The sequence below is a fragment of the Larus michahellis genome, chromosome 4 (genome assembly GCF_964199755.1).
Source record: "Larus michahellis chromosome 4, bLarMic1.1, whole genome shotgun sequence".
In the NCBI taxonomy this organism is placed as follows: domain Eukaryota; kingdom Metazoa; phylum Chordata; class Aves; order Charadriiformes; family Laridae; genus Larus; species Larus michahellis.
In genome coordinates, this window is record NC_133899.1 from 2702519 (window position 1) to 2718242 (window position 15724).

The window sequence follows — 15724 nt, forward strand, 5'->3', positions numbered from 1 at the left end:
GTCTGGTGGGTCACCCAGCGGACTGAGAGGAAGGACATGTGGCTGTGGTTCTGACTTATACATGGACTTTCTCTTGGACTGTGAGATTGTCGTGACTGTGGGAGTAGTCAGAGCACAGCTTTGGGTGGGATGAAACTCCCAGGCAGCTGACCCTTGAGGTGGCACCTGGGAAAGCAGCAGCTTTTGAACACTAACACATCTGCTGTTTGACGTGTTGAGCTCCTGGTTATGAGCTCCATGTCCTTCCTTCAGGTGGGAAGCCCTAAATCTGCGCGGGTTGATCACTTTTCACCCCGCTTACAGAGTGCGAGTGCCTGTTGTCTGTGTCTGTCTGTTCTTGGACAGTAATTGAGAGGGTGGTTTAGGACTGAGCTGTGCGGAGATGGATACCCTGGCTCTGCCTTAGCACATGCCTGAGGCCACACAGTGAGTCATCGCGCCTCTCTGCCTTTTTTCCCCCTCCCTGCAAAATGGGGGCATTGGTATCGCCAGGCAAGGGGGAAATCTGGGGGTTTAGTTTTACTAATGTTAATGTAGCACTGAAGGGACTCTGGTGTGGAAGGTGTAGGGGGACATAGAGAGCCAAAGTGCAAAAATCTGAAAGAGAGCAAAAATCCCAAGGACTCCAAAACAGGCTGGGTTAGAAGGATGCTTCACAGCACAGGATCCTGGCAGCTGACTGCTCCATGAGAATCCAGGGTTCATCCTCTTGAGTTGCTCTGGGAGGCTGAGAGAAAACCATTCGATTCATAAGCGGCTGGTTCCTGTCCGTCAGTGTGGTTCTTGGCTCCAGACCTGGCAGTGTTAATCTAATAACGGCTGTAATTTGTCATGTTACAGAAGCCAGGTTTTACTCTAGTGAGCCCTGCTTGTGTTTGAGAAGTGGGGGGTGAGAGAAACCTTCTGAAATGATGGAGGGCTCTTTAAGAGGTGTAAGGATTAAAAAGACCTGTCACTGTGCAGGCTGATCTGCCTATTGTTGTTAGGCAGAAGCTGACGTAATGACTGTGACTGCACCCCTCCCAGCTCCCCCAAAATAACTTCTGATTCCCTTGCTCAATCTCAGCTCAAATGTAAAGGGGATGAACTCAAATGCATTAGGTCCCTGCCGGTTTCGTGTAAGCAGGCGGTGGGGAGGAAGTGATGCTCGCCATAGAGTCCCTGCTGAGAGAAGGGGTTGACATTTCAACCAACTCTTGGTTGAAAAAATTCCTCACCAGAGAGCAGTGTTAATACCCAGCTGCAGGGAGAGCGAGGGCGGGAGATTATTTTTTGTGAGCCATCGGAGAATCCAGATGAGGCTTCGTTAGCTCCACCACTGATGGCGCAAATTGTTCTCTCGTGGGTTTGCAGATGCGTTGCTGTAGAGCTGATTTAGGGTTTTCCGCTCCCCAAACAAATGCTGCAGTACCTGACCTGCCTGGGAAGAGGAAGTGAGGGCGTTATGAGGCTCTACTCGTCCTGCATCTTATCCTACGGGGGAGAGCAGCCCCAGGGATGCTGAGTGTAACTTACGCTGCAAAAGCACCTGTTCCCTCCCTGGAGCTGGGCGTGAGGTTTGTATGTGCTGCCAGTTGCAGGATGCCCCCAGCAGTCCCAGCCCCTAAAACCATGGCAAGAGATTTTGTTGTGACAGGTTGTTGCAGTTAGTGAGGAGGGAGCCAGACTGGCGAGGTGCGTTCCTAGTTCCACCTAGGGAGCAAGTTCTAGGTACCTAGCTCTTCAAGCTGCCCAGAGCTACTCTCCATCCCCAGGTGTTGGTTGTCACGTGTCACCTTGGCTGCCATGCCACAGTGAGAGGATGCATTTGGAGACATCGATACTCCATTGTTTCTTAGTAGATAAAAGTATAGATGTTTTCTAAGCAAGCATCATAAATTATATGGGTGAAAGTTCCCTGGAGAGATGATCTTTTCTCTCTCCCTGCCCCATGTAGGACCTACTCCATTTGAGCTTCCTGGTTTGTTTGGGTGGACGTCTGTCTTTCAGCCTTGCTGTGGTTTTGAAAACCTGGTGCTCTGGTCCCAGTGTTTGAATAAAACAAAGTGTATCTCCTCACCATCCTTGGGCAGAGCTCCAAGAGCTGCATTAATGAGGCATCTGGCGGAGGAGGCTGGGAGGGGATGTCTTTGTTTTAATGCTAACCTGACTGAGTATGAAAATCAAGTTTCTGCTGCCTCTTTGCTTTTCCATATGGCATCTTGATTACAGTCTGCTTGGAAAGGGGAAGAGGAAAGGGCAGAGATGATTGTTGAGTTGTACGAGGGATTTTTTTCCTACTTTTTTTAAAACTATGATCACAACATGCTGCATTTCACTTACTTCAGCATTTTGCTTTTCTTGCCGGGGAAGCCCATTGCTGCTGTCATTTTTCCATAGGTTTCTCATGTCTGTCTGAAGTCAAGAACTTGCTTATTTTGGATTGCCATTAACCATCTGGGATGACTGGTGACAGTGGGGGGCAGCTTGGGTGCTTGTGGTATTGGGAGAGTGAACATGTTTGGAAAGACTAAATGGAGGGGACAGATTGTGTAGGTTTGTTGGGTCATGGTGGGGCACCAGTCCTGGTACAACAAGTCTTCCCATAGCAGGCCAAGCAATAATTCCGTGTGTCCAATGTGGTAGCAGTGTTACTTGAATAAATGCCTGGTGATAGATGTTTGGGGTGCCGACTGGTATTGAGTAAACTCAGTTGGTTTTGGAAGACATCATTTTAGTGCAAATAATAGAGTAACATAATCATTCATTATGAAATGTCTGGACAAGAGAGACAGTTTCTGTTTCTGTTCCACATGGGAAGAATCACGTGTGCTCTGTTTCAGGTGGGTTTGAATGTATTGGTTTGTGTGGATTGAATAGCTAAGATGACCCTGCTGGGATCTGAGCTTGCAGTTCTAGGAAATCTAGTTATTCCAGCCCCACAGCTTAGATTTCAGACAATTACATTGTCCTTCTTGGACTATTGTTCATGCCACAGACCATCTTGGTGCAGTAAGAGGCTTGAATGTAAAACACTTCTGAAGAGTAAACCTTGAATCAGTCATCCCTGTGAATAACACCCCTGTGCTGTGTCTGCAAAGGCTGCTGGGGAAGTGGATCTCCATTGTCTCCTAGCACAGAGCACAGTGGTGCCAGTTTGCTTGACAGAGTTAAAAATTGCTATACTTAGCTGTATTTACTTGCATTTTGCAAGCACAAAGATGGTCCAAACACTACAAATCCCAGCCCCTTAGAAGACTTGCCAGCAACTGACTTTGACTTATTGGAACCACCTTATCACGTGGCTGATGCACAAGGTTGCCTCAGTGCATGAACTTTTTGTTACTCTACCTTAGAGCTAAGCAGTATTTTAACCTAATTGCCTCATTCCTTCCTGGAGAGAACATTCTTATTCAGCTCTGTGTGGCCCAGTGTGCTCCCTCAAAGAGAGACAGGGAGTATCACGCTTTGGGATTGTGCTTGGGAACTGGCAGATTGCTCCTCTGTGTAGTTCTTTGTCTTGCTTTTGAGCCTGTATAGCTCCCTTCCCTTTAATACTGGAATGTTAATGATACTTCCCATAACAGTTTTGCAAAATGTGGCACTATAAATATTTCAGGGTAGCGTTTCACAAGCGTATGTTTAACGCTGTTTACAGAGAGAACTGGAGCAGTCACTGCAGTGCAGGATGCCTTTTGCATAGGTTTGTTTCTGATTGATGACTCTTCTTGCTCACGTGCTATCTGTCACCGGAAAGATCAAGTCCTGCAACACGAGGTAGAAAGGTGCCTTGGTGCTTAAAGAAAAGAAGAATATTTTGGTGTACCATTGAGTAGATTTCCTCTGTCAGCCCAGAATTGAGCCTTGTGAGCTTGTTCTTTGGTAGATCAGGATCCAAATGTATGACTATTGATTGACTTTGTAAGGGATTTGATTTGAAGACTTTGTGCCTTGTGGCAATTGCATATTCAGTTATGTACTTCCTAACTGAGTGTACAAACACATGGGTACGCTGTCTGTGTGCGCCATTGAACAGAACACTTGTTTGCACTCACAAGTCTGAGATGTAAACCCGAACACTGGAGTCCTGGGCTTCAGCTGCCTCGAGTACTGGAGGATAAAAGTGCTTTGTCCTGAAATGCCCCTTTGATGGGATGTTCTATGCATCGTCACTTTTATGATTATGGAAAGGTTCTGAGATCTGTGCGAGCATCCTCTGGATGAAGGAATGAATGAAAAGGTAACTCGCTTGTGCAGTCTATAGCCACTGTGACATGTAAGTCCTTAGTTCTTGAATCTGGGGGCTGAATTCAGGTCTGTTATGTTACTATAAGTTCCAGAGTAACTCCACAAGCAAAAGCAAATTCCTTATGGAGCAGTTCTGATCAGACTTATGCTGTACATGTGTAGAGCCAGTCGTTATCCAGACTTATCTTTTAATCTATTTTTAAAAAAAGTCTGGAGAATTTACAGCTCCCTCCCACATGTCTGCTTTTTGGTGTCAACCCCATGAAGTAGAGTATTAATCATAAAGTCTGTGAAACCGTTTCCAAAATGCTTGTTTTGGACCATGAGCAATGATACAGGTAAAAGGAGACAGTTTGCATTTGGGAGATGAGTCTTTGAGCTTGTAGCAAGTGTCTTCCAGAATGGCAGCATGGTTATACATTACTGCCAGTCCTGCTTGACTGTGCCGTTTTCCAGAGTTCTGTTTGGAGACTAGGGGACGAAGGACCTTGGCTGTATGAATAGCTTTATGTAAAAAGACTTTCTAAGAGCAGTTTTTCTAAGTTTAGGAGTGCATGTCCTTACATCAAAAGCGATAAACTTTCCTTTATAGCTGATTCCTGCAATGGTACCCGGGCCCCAGGCCTTGGGAACAAAAATCCAGGCTGATGCAAAGACAGACTTGCTGTCAGTGAAGAAAGAATTGGTTTGTGAACTATTTCAGGAACTCAACCCCTACAAATCGATAGGCCCTGACAGTATCCACCCAAAGGTGTTAAAAGAACTGGCTGACATTGCGAGGCCGCTCTCCATAATCTTTGAGAAGTTGTGGAGATCAGGGGACATCCCTGAAGACTGGAAGAAGGCTAATTTCACCCTCATCTACAAGAAGGGCTTAAAGGAAGATCCAGGAAATTACAGGCCCATCAGTCTTACTTCTGTCCCTGGGAAAGTTATGGAACGAATGCTCCTGGGGGCTATCACAAGTCAAACGAAGCACGTGATTGGGAAAAGCCAGCACGGACTCACCAAGGGCAAATCACGCGTGACAAACCTGATCACCTTCTACGACAAAGTAACCTGCTCACTTGATGAGGGGTGAGTGGTGAACATTGCCTACCTGGATTTCTCCAAGGCTTTTGATAAGGTTCCCCACAGCCTCCTCCTAGAGAAGCTGATGCATTACGGTCAGTTACTTCTGAAGTTCAACGAAGACGAGCGCAAGGTCTTGCACCTGGGAAAACATAATCCCGGAGTACAGCACAGACTGGGTTCTACCTTGCTGGGGAGCAGCTCTGGAAAGGGACCTGGAGCTCCTTGTGGACAGCAAGCTCAATATGAGTGAAGTGTGCTGCAGCTACAGAGCAAGCCAAAGAAAGTTGATGCTGGGTTGCATCAACAAGGGCATCACCATAGAGATAAAGAAGTCATTACCGCACTCTACTAAGTGTTTATCAGGCCACACCTGGAACACTGTGTTCAGTTTTGGTCCCCGCTACACAAAAAAGATGTGGACAGGCTGGAGAGGATCCAGAGGAGGGCCACGAAGATGATGAAAGGACTGGGAAGCCTGCCATGTGAGGAAAGGCTGAGAGAATTGAGTTTATCAGCCTTGAGAAGAGGTGGCTTGTGACCATATTCCGGTGTTTAAAGGGTGGCTATAAAGAAGATGGAGACTCCCTTTTTACAAGGACTCACGTGGAAAAGATGAGGGATAATGGCTACAAATTATTCCTGGGGAGGTTCCAATTGGACATAAGAGGAAAACTTTTCACAATGAGAACAATCAGCCTTTGGAATAGAATAAGCTCCCCAGAGAAGTGGTGGATTCCCCATCCTTGGACACTTTTAAGATTCAGCTCCACAGGGTGCTGGGCCATCTTCTCTAAACCATGCTTTTGCCAAGAAAGGTTGGGCCAGATGATCCTCGAGGTCCCTTCCGACCTGGTATTCTGTGATTCTAGGAATGTGTAACGGTAAGGCCGAGGAAGCTGAGATGATACAATACTGTCCAGGATGAGGCCTCCTAGAACCGTGTTTCAGCATCTGTTCTTGTAGCTTGAGTGTACACGCTAGTATTGCTAGTCTAAAGAAGAGAACAGCTTTGGGATTGAGAGCAAGCGGTGCTAGTGCCAGTGAGACTTCTCTGAATTCGGATCAGGCCACAGGCTGGGTGTCTGCACTTGTGAGAACTTGTTTATTAAAATGTGCACGTTGTTGAGTAAATTTTTTATTGCTCAAAATTGATTTTTGACTTGGAGGAAACCTACTTGAGGAGCAAGGCAGGAGATACTCTCTGAGAGCAGGATTTTATTGCTAATGTTGATTTTTAATTCCTTCTTTCCTTTTAAAAAAAATAGAAATTAAAAGGTGCTATCGTCTGGAATAATAACGTGGGAGCTTTGTTACAGAAGAGAAAATAATGATTTCAGAACTTGATGAAATTAATACTAGAGGTGCTATTCTGAAGGGTGATACTTAAAAATCCAGTAAATGCCTAGAAAACTCTACTCTCTGTTAGAATAAAAAGTCCAAGCAATCAATATTAATTCAGTCTTATCCAAACGCTGCTGTTCTGCTTAGAGTTTTTCATTATGACTGGTGTGAGATTGTCATTTTTGATGGTGAATAAGGGCCCTCATTTTCTCTCTCCACAGAAGTCTATCACCGCTCTTTAAAGCTACCTGCTGCCAGCTAAAGCGTAGCAGTAGGGTTGTGGGTTTAGGTTTTGTTGTTGTTTTCAACGGTGAGCAGGTTTCTTGTTTATTTAGGCCCTGATTCTGCAACCACTTAGCACATGTTAACACTGCCTGTTTGAGAAGTCTTGCTGAGTTCAGTGGTGCTAACTGAGTGCACTTTGGGAGACTCCTCAGCAAGAGTGAAAATGGGATAGATTAATCCATGGGGGCCGAGAACGCACAAAACAAAACCCTGTTTTCTCTGCGGTTTGGCCTAAAGTTACCTTTGTTTTGAGAGTTCTTGAAGTTGTTTTTGTTCTCTCTTATATGGTGCTCAGTCTGTGGGTGAACATGAAGGAAGGTGCATCTTCATCGCCTCTCAGGAATGTCGTTGCCAGCTGCCTGGCTTCGTGTGAAACTTTTGGCTGTGACAGATGGGGTGTTGCTGCTTGTTCCTGGAAATGGAAGTGGCACATTTAACTGAAAGGTCGGGAAGGCTTGGAAGAGCAGAACAGTGAGCGTAGCTGCCTTTTAACGTGTAAGATAATAACCGTGACTTGTTTTGCTGCAATGCCTTTGTTCTTGAGGCAATCTGAGTAATTTACAAAGTCTTCTCGCTAGTTTGACGTTACATCCTAACTGCAGGTAGATGAGGGAGGATAGTACGGGTATGTGATTTCCTAAGACACTGAAAGAGAGTGGATGTCAGAGCCAGTCTCTGGCTCTTAGTTGGTACTTGGAGAAAACGTCTCTCTCTGGAATGCCTTTCTTCCAATTATGGGAGTTAACAGCTATTCATTAAACTCTCCTGAAAAATTAGCTCCTGAGTCATAGCAGAAAAGGCTTCAAGAATTTGGGTGCTGTTAGAGCCTGGATGGCTTATCACTAGGAATAAAGTTGTAACTGCAAAATACCTGTGTTGCAAATACCAAGAGTTACGGGAAGCGCACACATACTGTTCTGGAGAAAAGCATACGTATGTATTAAGGGAATGAAATTCCCCATGGTTTCCTTCTCCAGGAGAACTGAAGCAGCCCAGCTGCCAACAACTTCAATAAAAACGAACTGACACACTAACAGGAAAGGGAATTTTGCTGATAAGTGAATTTCTTTGCATTTCAGGGCATCAGGAGGTCCCTCTGGACGAAGTGGACATCGAATGGTTGCTTGCAAAAGACAGCTGATCGTCTTTGGAGGTTTCCATGAGAGTGCAAGGTGGGTTACTGCAGGATGGTTGGTGGTACTGAATCCTATGTAAAAAAGACAACAGAACTTCACCAGTAGCAGGAAAGCTGGGCTTTAATTGAAGGATTATCCTCAGCAGTACTGTTACTGAACTAGACTTTTATGTTAGGAAGACAAGTGATCTTGATTTGAAGCCTTCAAGTGTTTGAGAAACTATTGTACCACTTATCTAATCACTGAAGTAGCTACTCGTCCTTGTAGCTAAAGCTCAATACATCACTTTTAGCCTCTGAATCTTGTCAGAGCCTTGTCTTCCTAGAAACATCTCCAGTAGGGTCTCACATACTACGTGAGTTCACAGCTCCAGTATCATGGGGACTGTGAAGACAGCTGAGCTACAGGTTGTCTTGGAGACAGTAAGCAGCATAACTGCAGTCCCTGCGAGCACAGTGCAAGTTGCAGAGCCCACCCTAGATTTGGCTGTGTCCTTGGGAGTTTAACCTGTGCAGAGCATTTTCCACTAGCCGTATGTGGATTGGCTAGGAGAAAGAACAGGGATGTCTGTGGTTTTTGGTTGGGTTTTTTCTTTTTTTCCCCACACCTCTAGGCAGACATAGGTCTAATCTGTTTTGATCTTTTGTGTTCTGGTTTAAGTTACCTTGGATTGTGTTAACTGGATAGAGTTGATGAAACCTCTTTTGTAGTAAGGAATGATACAGGTAAAAAAGAGCCCAGAGAAGTCTTGCTCAAAGGAGTTGTCAAATGCGTGTTGTTGCACTGCAGTAGTAACTTCCACCTGAACAAATCTTCTGTACATTGCTATGGCTACGGAAGGAGAAAAGCCATAAAGGCAAGGAGTTAAATAAGGTGTTGCACCTCTTCAGAGGTTCCTGGTGCTGTTCCTGAAGTGATATTTTATCCTTTCCTAAATGGTGACCTGTGGTGTGCCAATTTGCTCTCCCTAGAGATTATATCTATTACAACGATGTGTATGCCTTCAACCTGGACTGCTTCACCTGGAGCAAGCTGGTTCCATCAGGGATTGGGCCTGCTCCAAGATCCGGGTGTCAGATGGCTACCACTCCTGAGGGCAGCATAATCATCTATGGAGGCTATTCCAAACAGGTAGGAGAGCCTTTGTTGTAAGCCAGTGCACTATTTCCTGGATGCCAAACAGAATAGTTGATGGAAAAACTAAGGGGGGAAAGTGAAGACTAAAATGTGACGAACTCAAGTTGCCTAGGAGGGGCCAATGTGATGGTCTTGGCCTGTGTTGGCTGTGAAGTCCTGTGTTTTACTGCTTGGAGAAGGCAGTTGGCTTAAAGCTTGGCAGAGCAAAATTGAGATCTCTGTACTGCTACTTCCCTCTGCTCAGTTTCACAAGCCTTGTCTCCAGTGCAAGATTTGGTGATCTCATCACATAACTGCCTGCTGCTTTGACTGACGATGTTTCTGCGTGTCAGGCAGCTGCCAGATGTCCAAAAAACACTGGTAATGAGAATGCATGTTAGCCTGTGGTTATGCCAGCTTGGAGGGAGTGTGCAGTTGTGCCCTTGGATTGTTCATACATAGGATGGTTCAGGCTGCTGTGAATCAAACCAAAAGAGGGAACTTGTCTTCTAAGTCTGCATGTCTTCACGCAGTGGTGTGCTGATTGAGGAGCTTATCTTGCTTAAAATGAATTTTGTATTTTCCCTGCTAATGTAATTCAATATAAGGAGGTGATGTCACAGAGGTAGGAATAAATAACTGGGAGAAATGGCAGCTTTGGCAACAGTGGTGGTTGCTGCCAATTCAAAGCATTCTCAGGTAGTACGCATCCGTATTCTAGCACTTCCAGGTTAAAAGCAGCAGCTGCCAGAAGACTTGTATTTTCTGGCATCAGTGAAAGGGTTAAAAGAACAGCACTAGTTAGCAAACTCAATAAGCCAAAGAAGACTTTTGATGAGCACCAAGCTTCCTCTGCTTGTTAATCATGGTAATTTATACTGGATAGCCCTTTAGACCGTATGTCCTCATTGACCAAGTATCCCTGTCTCCATGCTGAGCGGGAGGAAGTAAATATTTCATTGAGCAAAAGGCTCCTGCAAAAGCTTTTAATGTTGCGAATGCAGACAGAAGACCCGGATCCTGCTGCTACTGTCTCAGTGGAAAGGCATCGCTTCCAGCAGTGCGTCGCTGGGGGAGGAGGACGCGTTGTTCTTCTGATGTGAATAAATGAACAAAGAAAAAAAGCAGGGAAAGGGGAGAGAAGATAGTCTGTCTGTATATTTAGAAGCATTTGTGCCTCCTCACGGCCCGTGCTTAGGGCTCCATCTCATCAGATGTGCATTTGATTAAATAGCAGTAATAATACAGAGGCATTTTCTACCCAAAAGGGCTTTGTCCTCTTCCTTTCTCTGTCCTGTTTCCTCACTCTTGAGGGTGGGAAGGAAGCATGAGCCTGCATGCTATGCTAGATGTGGGTCTATCACGGCTACTGAAAGCGGCTGTATTTCAAGTGCACACTGAGCCCCACGGAAATATAAAAGTTGAGACGTGTTTGTAGTTGGTTCTATTCCACTTTACAAGGGTGGGCTCTGTCACACTGCTCTGGGTTGTTTTGAGCTAATAAAAATGAAGCAGAAGGGATGGGGGAATGCAAAGCTGCCCTCAGCCTTTATGCAGGGCACTGAGCAAGGATAAGAGCTGAGTGCAGTTCCACTCCTGAACAGCCACTCCTGTTGCGAATCTACTTCCTTTGTAATATAAAGAGCTAAGTCTGCTTCTCTCTGATGCGCCATTCCTAACAGAGACTGTGCTTGTGTATTCTGTAGCAGAAGTGAACTTTAAGGCAGGAGTGGTGCAGCCAAGCTACAAACTGATCAAAGCGCTGGACAGAAATTTCTCTGCAGCTTTCTTGAGATGCAAAGGCAACAAACCTTTAGCATGGTCCTGAAAATTTAATTCAACAAGGTTTAGCTCCTCTAGGCGAAACACAACTTCATTAATATGTGGCTATTTAATTTTTATTGTAATTTTCTTATAGCTGATCGTGGAGCTGGGTCTCTCTGGGTTTACTTTGAAGTGAAGAAAGTGTGTTTGGCTTGTGTACTCCTCCCTGAGACATTGGCTGGGATACTCTTGGGAGAAATAAGAGGTAGAAGGTGGAGGAAACAATACTTGATTGGAGCTGGGAAGGCACAGGAGAAGACCTGTTCCTTGTCTCCAATTAGACAGGCAAATGTTACATTCAGGAGTGCTATGAAGAGGTTTTTGGGCACATGAAGACATTTTGCATATGAAACCAGGCAGGTCTCTAAGCAGAGTGCCATTCACCAAGTCATGTAGAAACTTTTCTTCAAATAAGGGGCAGGACTAAGTTGCTGTAAAAAAGGTGCAGATTTGTGTGGAGGCCTCCTGAGGCCAGAGCTGCTACAAAGCATGTATATGGTGTGAATTGGTTTGGAGGGAAGAGGAGTGGAAATCATAATAGCTCCTCTGTTTTAGTAGTATTGGCATGATATGGCTGTCACATTGCCGGAGGAGAGTTGTGATGTGGCAAGGCTGCCTTCCTGCGATGGGCAGTGCTGATGCATTATATCCTGTGGTCCCCTTAGCCCTTGTAAATCTGCTTTGAAGTACTGTACCAAAAATAGCTGTGCGGTGTGGTATAATGCACATTGCCTAGGGCAAAAAGACACGTAAGCCCAGGAGATTCATGGTTATGGGTGGAATTGTAGGCATCTCTGTACCCAGCTGGCTCTTGGGGCTCTAGAAAGCCTCAGTAACACTATCAGCTTGCAGCCAGGGTTGTTCCCTTGATCAATCTGCCCGTCCTCAGTCTGGTCAACAGACGTCATGAGCTGGGAAGGCAGAAGCAGAGCGATTTGGTCCCTGCTTTGATTTTTCTGGACTTGCATGCAGAACTGAGAGTGGAGGGTCAGTTTTCAGTAATGTCTGTCAGTCCAGGGCATGTTGCTGAGTTCCCTTCATGTAACCTGAATAGGAAAGTCTATTTCGTGGGGAAAAAAAGAGACGGAAAAGATCAAATGACTTGTCTAAGGCACTCCAGTACTTGTATACAGAGCCAGGACAAGAACCTTGGTACCCAGACATGCCTTTGCCCGTGCCAGCCACTCTATTTTGCTGACCAAGTGGTGAACAACCAGGATGCAAATGGTGAGTGCAACCCTTGAGATGCTGGTGCACAAAGAGTGTGCCTGATATTTTAAAACGCATGTTTCTTAGCACAGTGATGTCCCTGTGTTCGTCTGTTTCGTCTTCAGCCTGGAAATGACAAAGGCAACTCCTAGGATCCCTTAGAGAAGGGGATGTTGTGGGCATTGTCAGCTCTGCCTAAAATGTACTTCAAAATCCCGCAAGGAGCTCAGACTTGCTCTCCTGCTGATCTTAAAGATGTCCTCGCCCATTTCTCATGCTGGGGATGGGGCTTGCTGCAGCAAGCTGCATTTTTGGCTGTATAAAGCAATGAGACCTCTCTATTGCTAGGCAACGTGAGCGCACTGTGCCTGACTGGCACGGCAAATGCAGCCAGGAGGTGTTGGAGGCTAACGCTGCTCTACCTTGCAGGTGCAAACAGCCTACAAGCCATGGGAGGGCTGGTGTGACATGTGTGCAAGGCTTTTGGATGCCAAAGACGACTAGCGTGTGGGGGTTTATTGGTTTTGGGGGTGGTTTTTTTAGTGGCAAGCTTTGTAAAGCTGAATTGGATTCTGCTGGAGATTTCTTGTGGCAGGGCTGAAGTGTTTGCCTGAATTGCAAGCTCTGGTGGGACTGGTTCCCTCTGTAGTTCTGCCTGCTAAGGACTTCTGTTAATTGGATGTATTTTGCCTCTGTTGATCTCTTTATCAGACACATTTAGCCCATTATACATGGGGAATCCTGATTCCCCTTCATCTCAAGAACAGCTCTCAGTGCCTCAGTTTCTTTGCTCTTTGAAGGGGGAGAAAGAGGTGTCTTGCTGTCTGTCAGCGGAGCTAAGGTTTGTTGGTTTGGGGTTTTTTTTAGCTAATGCCTGTAAAGCTCTTGTAACTTGCTAATGTACCTCTGTGTGCAAACAATAGGCTGTGGATATCCAAGCCAGTTTTGTGCTTGAAAGTAAACACCTGGAACTTCAAGGCAAGAAGGACAGCGGGGGGAACAGGAGGTGCTTGTGACTGATGGAGTGATTTGCTCAGGGCAGGCGGATGTCCTGGGTGCAAGGGGATCGATCTCTCCAGCAGCGGTGTACTGCTTGCTGGGGAAGTGTCTGCTTTTGAGCCAGTGTGAGTTGGGGAAAACAGGCATCTCTTTGACAACAAATAACTAACTCCCACTCCACCTCACTGGGGTTTTCTCAGCCCAAGAAGCTTTGTCATGTTGCATACGCAGTGTGTTTACTACGGGGAACCGTGTGGTTTTCAGGAGAAAAATAATGCAGTTATTCTCTGCAGCTTGTATGATAGTGAAGCCAACTGCTCTTTCAGTATTTGCTGTTTCTCCTCCTTTTGTGCAGGCAGTGCACATCTTGCGGTGCTCCTGCACACTTCAACCTGTGTGTCCCCTGCACATATGAATGTGTGCTCTGTGTAGTGCTTAAGGACAGACTGCAGCCTGCCTGGGACCGGGGAGGAAATAACCACCATTTCCGTTATCGTTAGCAGACAGGCATTTTGCAGTCACTGGGGTGCACTTCAGTGCTATAAGATGTGAAGGCTCCTGCCTGTCTCCCTCTCCCTCCCTCCCTCCCTCTCCTCTGCCTGTCCATCGCTGACAGCTGTTTGCTCAGGTGAGGCTTGGACGGGTGTTTGATTAAGGTGAGGGACAGACTAAAAAGGCTGCTGTATCTCAGCTGTCCACAGCCTGCAGCTCGTTGGTGACTTCTGCTCTAGACCTCTGTGACAGAGACAGTGAAGTGTGACATTGCCAGAGCACGGCACTTGCTCGGCACAGTGACTCACAGCCCTTTGAACTTGAGAGCTACTGCTGTAGTAGATGCCACAATACATGGACCGCCAGGCTATGAATTGGTGTACTTACCGCACCTTTCCTAGAAGGCGTTTCTTTCCCGTCCTGCTCTGGCGGCTCTGTCTCAAGGGTCTGCTCAAAGTGGGCAGCTCCCAGCCCCTCCAGCCACGTCTCCACCAGAGCTCCTATAACTGTGCCTCAGAACCACTCATCAATGCAAAATCTTGTCTTGCTTGTTTTCCATGTGCTGGAGAACTTGCAGTGGCTGAAGGAGTCATCACTGTATAACCCCTTATTCAGAAAATAGGGCTGTCACTGATGCTTGTTCTTAAAGGCTTCCTGTCCCTTGTGTGTCTGATTTTTCTATTGCTCAAGGATGGTAGGTGGAATAGCGCAGTTGTTGACTTCATAGAAGTTGTTGCACAGAAGAGGATCTCTCCACTGTAGACATCTTGTCTTGAAGAGTGTGTGTCTTCCATGGTGCTAACAGGCATGCTTAGGTGCATGTGGGGGGCAAGAAGACATGGGAGCCACAGCCCCAAGCTGACAAATTTCCCAAGACAGCCCTATGGGCAGACCCTGGTCCTTAAGTTATCTGAAGCTTCATTTTTGCTGCACTGTGAGCAGAGTTCTGTTTCCACCGGCACTTCCTTATTGGCCTTCCCCAGGGCTTTTCAACATCATCCAGGTTACAGCATTGCTGTGCAGTGCCTCAGACACACTTTGTTTCCCTTTCCTCTCTTCTGCCTTTCTACGAATTGAATACGGATCCTACGGATTGGATGCCCGGCCATGCAATAACAGCATACCCTGCAACAACAGAACCTGCCAAGTGCGGTGCGCAGGGTTGGGCACAGATGTGCAGCAAGAACAGGACGGCACTGTGTTGTTGTGCTGTCGAGTGCACCCAAGCCCTGCTCATCTTCCTGAAGACTTAACCCAACCTGCCCAGCTTCTGCTGGGATCCACTGCCTGCATCCTGGCAGCAGTGACACAACATGGCAATGCCATTGCCCCCAGGAGGAAGGGAATTACAAGGAAGCAGGAGCTCTGCATGAAGGGATGGGTGGATAATGACATTATTAAAAGACCTCCTACAGTGGTGTTGCATAGTGCTGCTTTCAAATGCTGCATGTTGCTATGAGCACTGGAGTACAGGGGCTTACAGTGAAAGGAGCAAGGGAAAATCGTGTTTAAAATGATGCATTTAATTGCCTCAGCTGAGGCTTGGTCCTGCTCTTGCTAGTGCCTTTAGTAGGGGTGGAAGTGGGGCTTCTGTTCTGTTTCTGTTTAGTAGAAAAAAACTGTTGCTCGAGGCTCTGTGGGGCCCTGAATGCTAAAAGTGACAGCTGTAGTCGGGCTGTGATGTAGAGAGAGAGCTGTCACCTCTGCTTCTCTTGTAGTGGGATGGAGATGGGGGTGGCAGGGACTGGAAGTCTGTGTGCTAGTCACAGATCTGTACTTAAACTTGGGCCTTGCAATTGATAGAGCACAGACACTCTGAGCTTCTGCTCAACATCCAAGGGCGGAATCCCAGAGGGCCTTGCAAGGCCTGTGGAAAGTTATCGTGTGCCACTTTGGTAGAGTGGGTATCTGCTCTCTCTTACAGCTAGAGGAGCAGAGGCACAGATGTTAAATTAGTCCCTTGAGAGCACCTGAAACTGTCTGTGGTAGAGTAAGAGGCAGGACCTTGCATCTCCTGTTTC

At 46.4% G+C, this 15724-nt stretch overlaps 1 protein-coding gene across 9 annotated transcripts in view; it reads left to right on the forward strand.

Moving 5' to 3' along the window:
- Positions 1 to 15724, forward strand: part of KLHDC4 (kelch domain containing 4) — a 37283-nt gene that overhangs the window by 7823 nt on the left and 13736 nt on the right. For 7 of the 9 annotated variants that reach the window (XM_074582740.1, XM_074582742.1, XM_074582741.1 and 4 more), the window contains 2 exons: positions 8007 to 8099; positions 9035 to 9194. In XM_074582740.1, the coding sequence (XP_074438841.1) occupies positions 8007 to 8099; positions 9035 to 9194 (253 nt within the window). Of the gene's footprint in view, positions 1 to 7227; positions 7423 to 8006; positions 8100 to 9034; positions 9195 to 15724 lie in introns of those variants that run through there. The other 2 variants (XM_074582748.1, XM_074582745.1) reach the window with 2 other exon arrangements.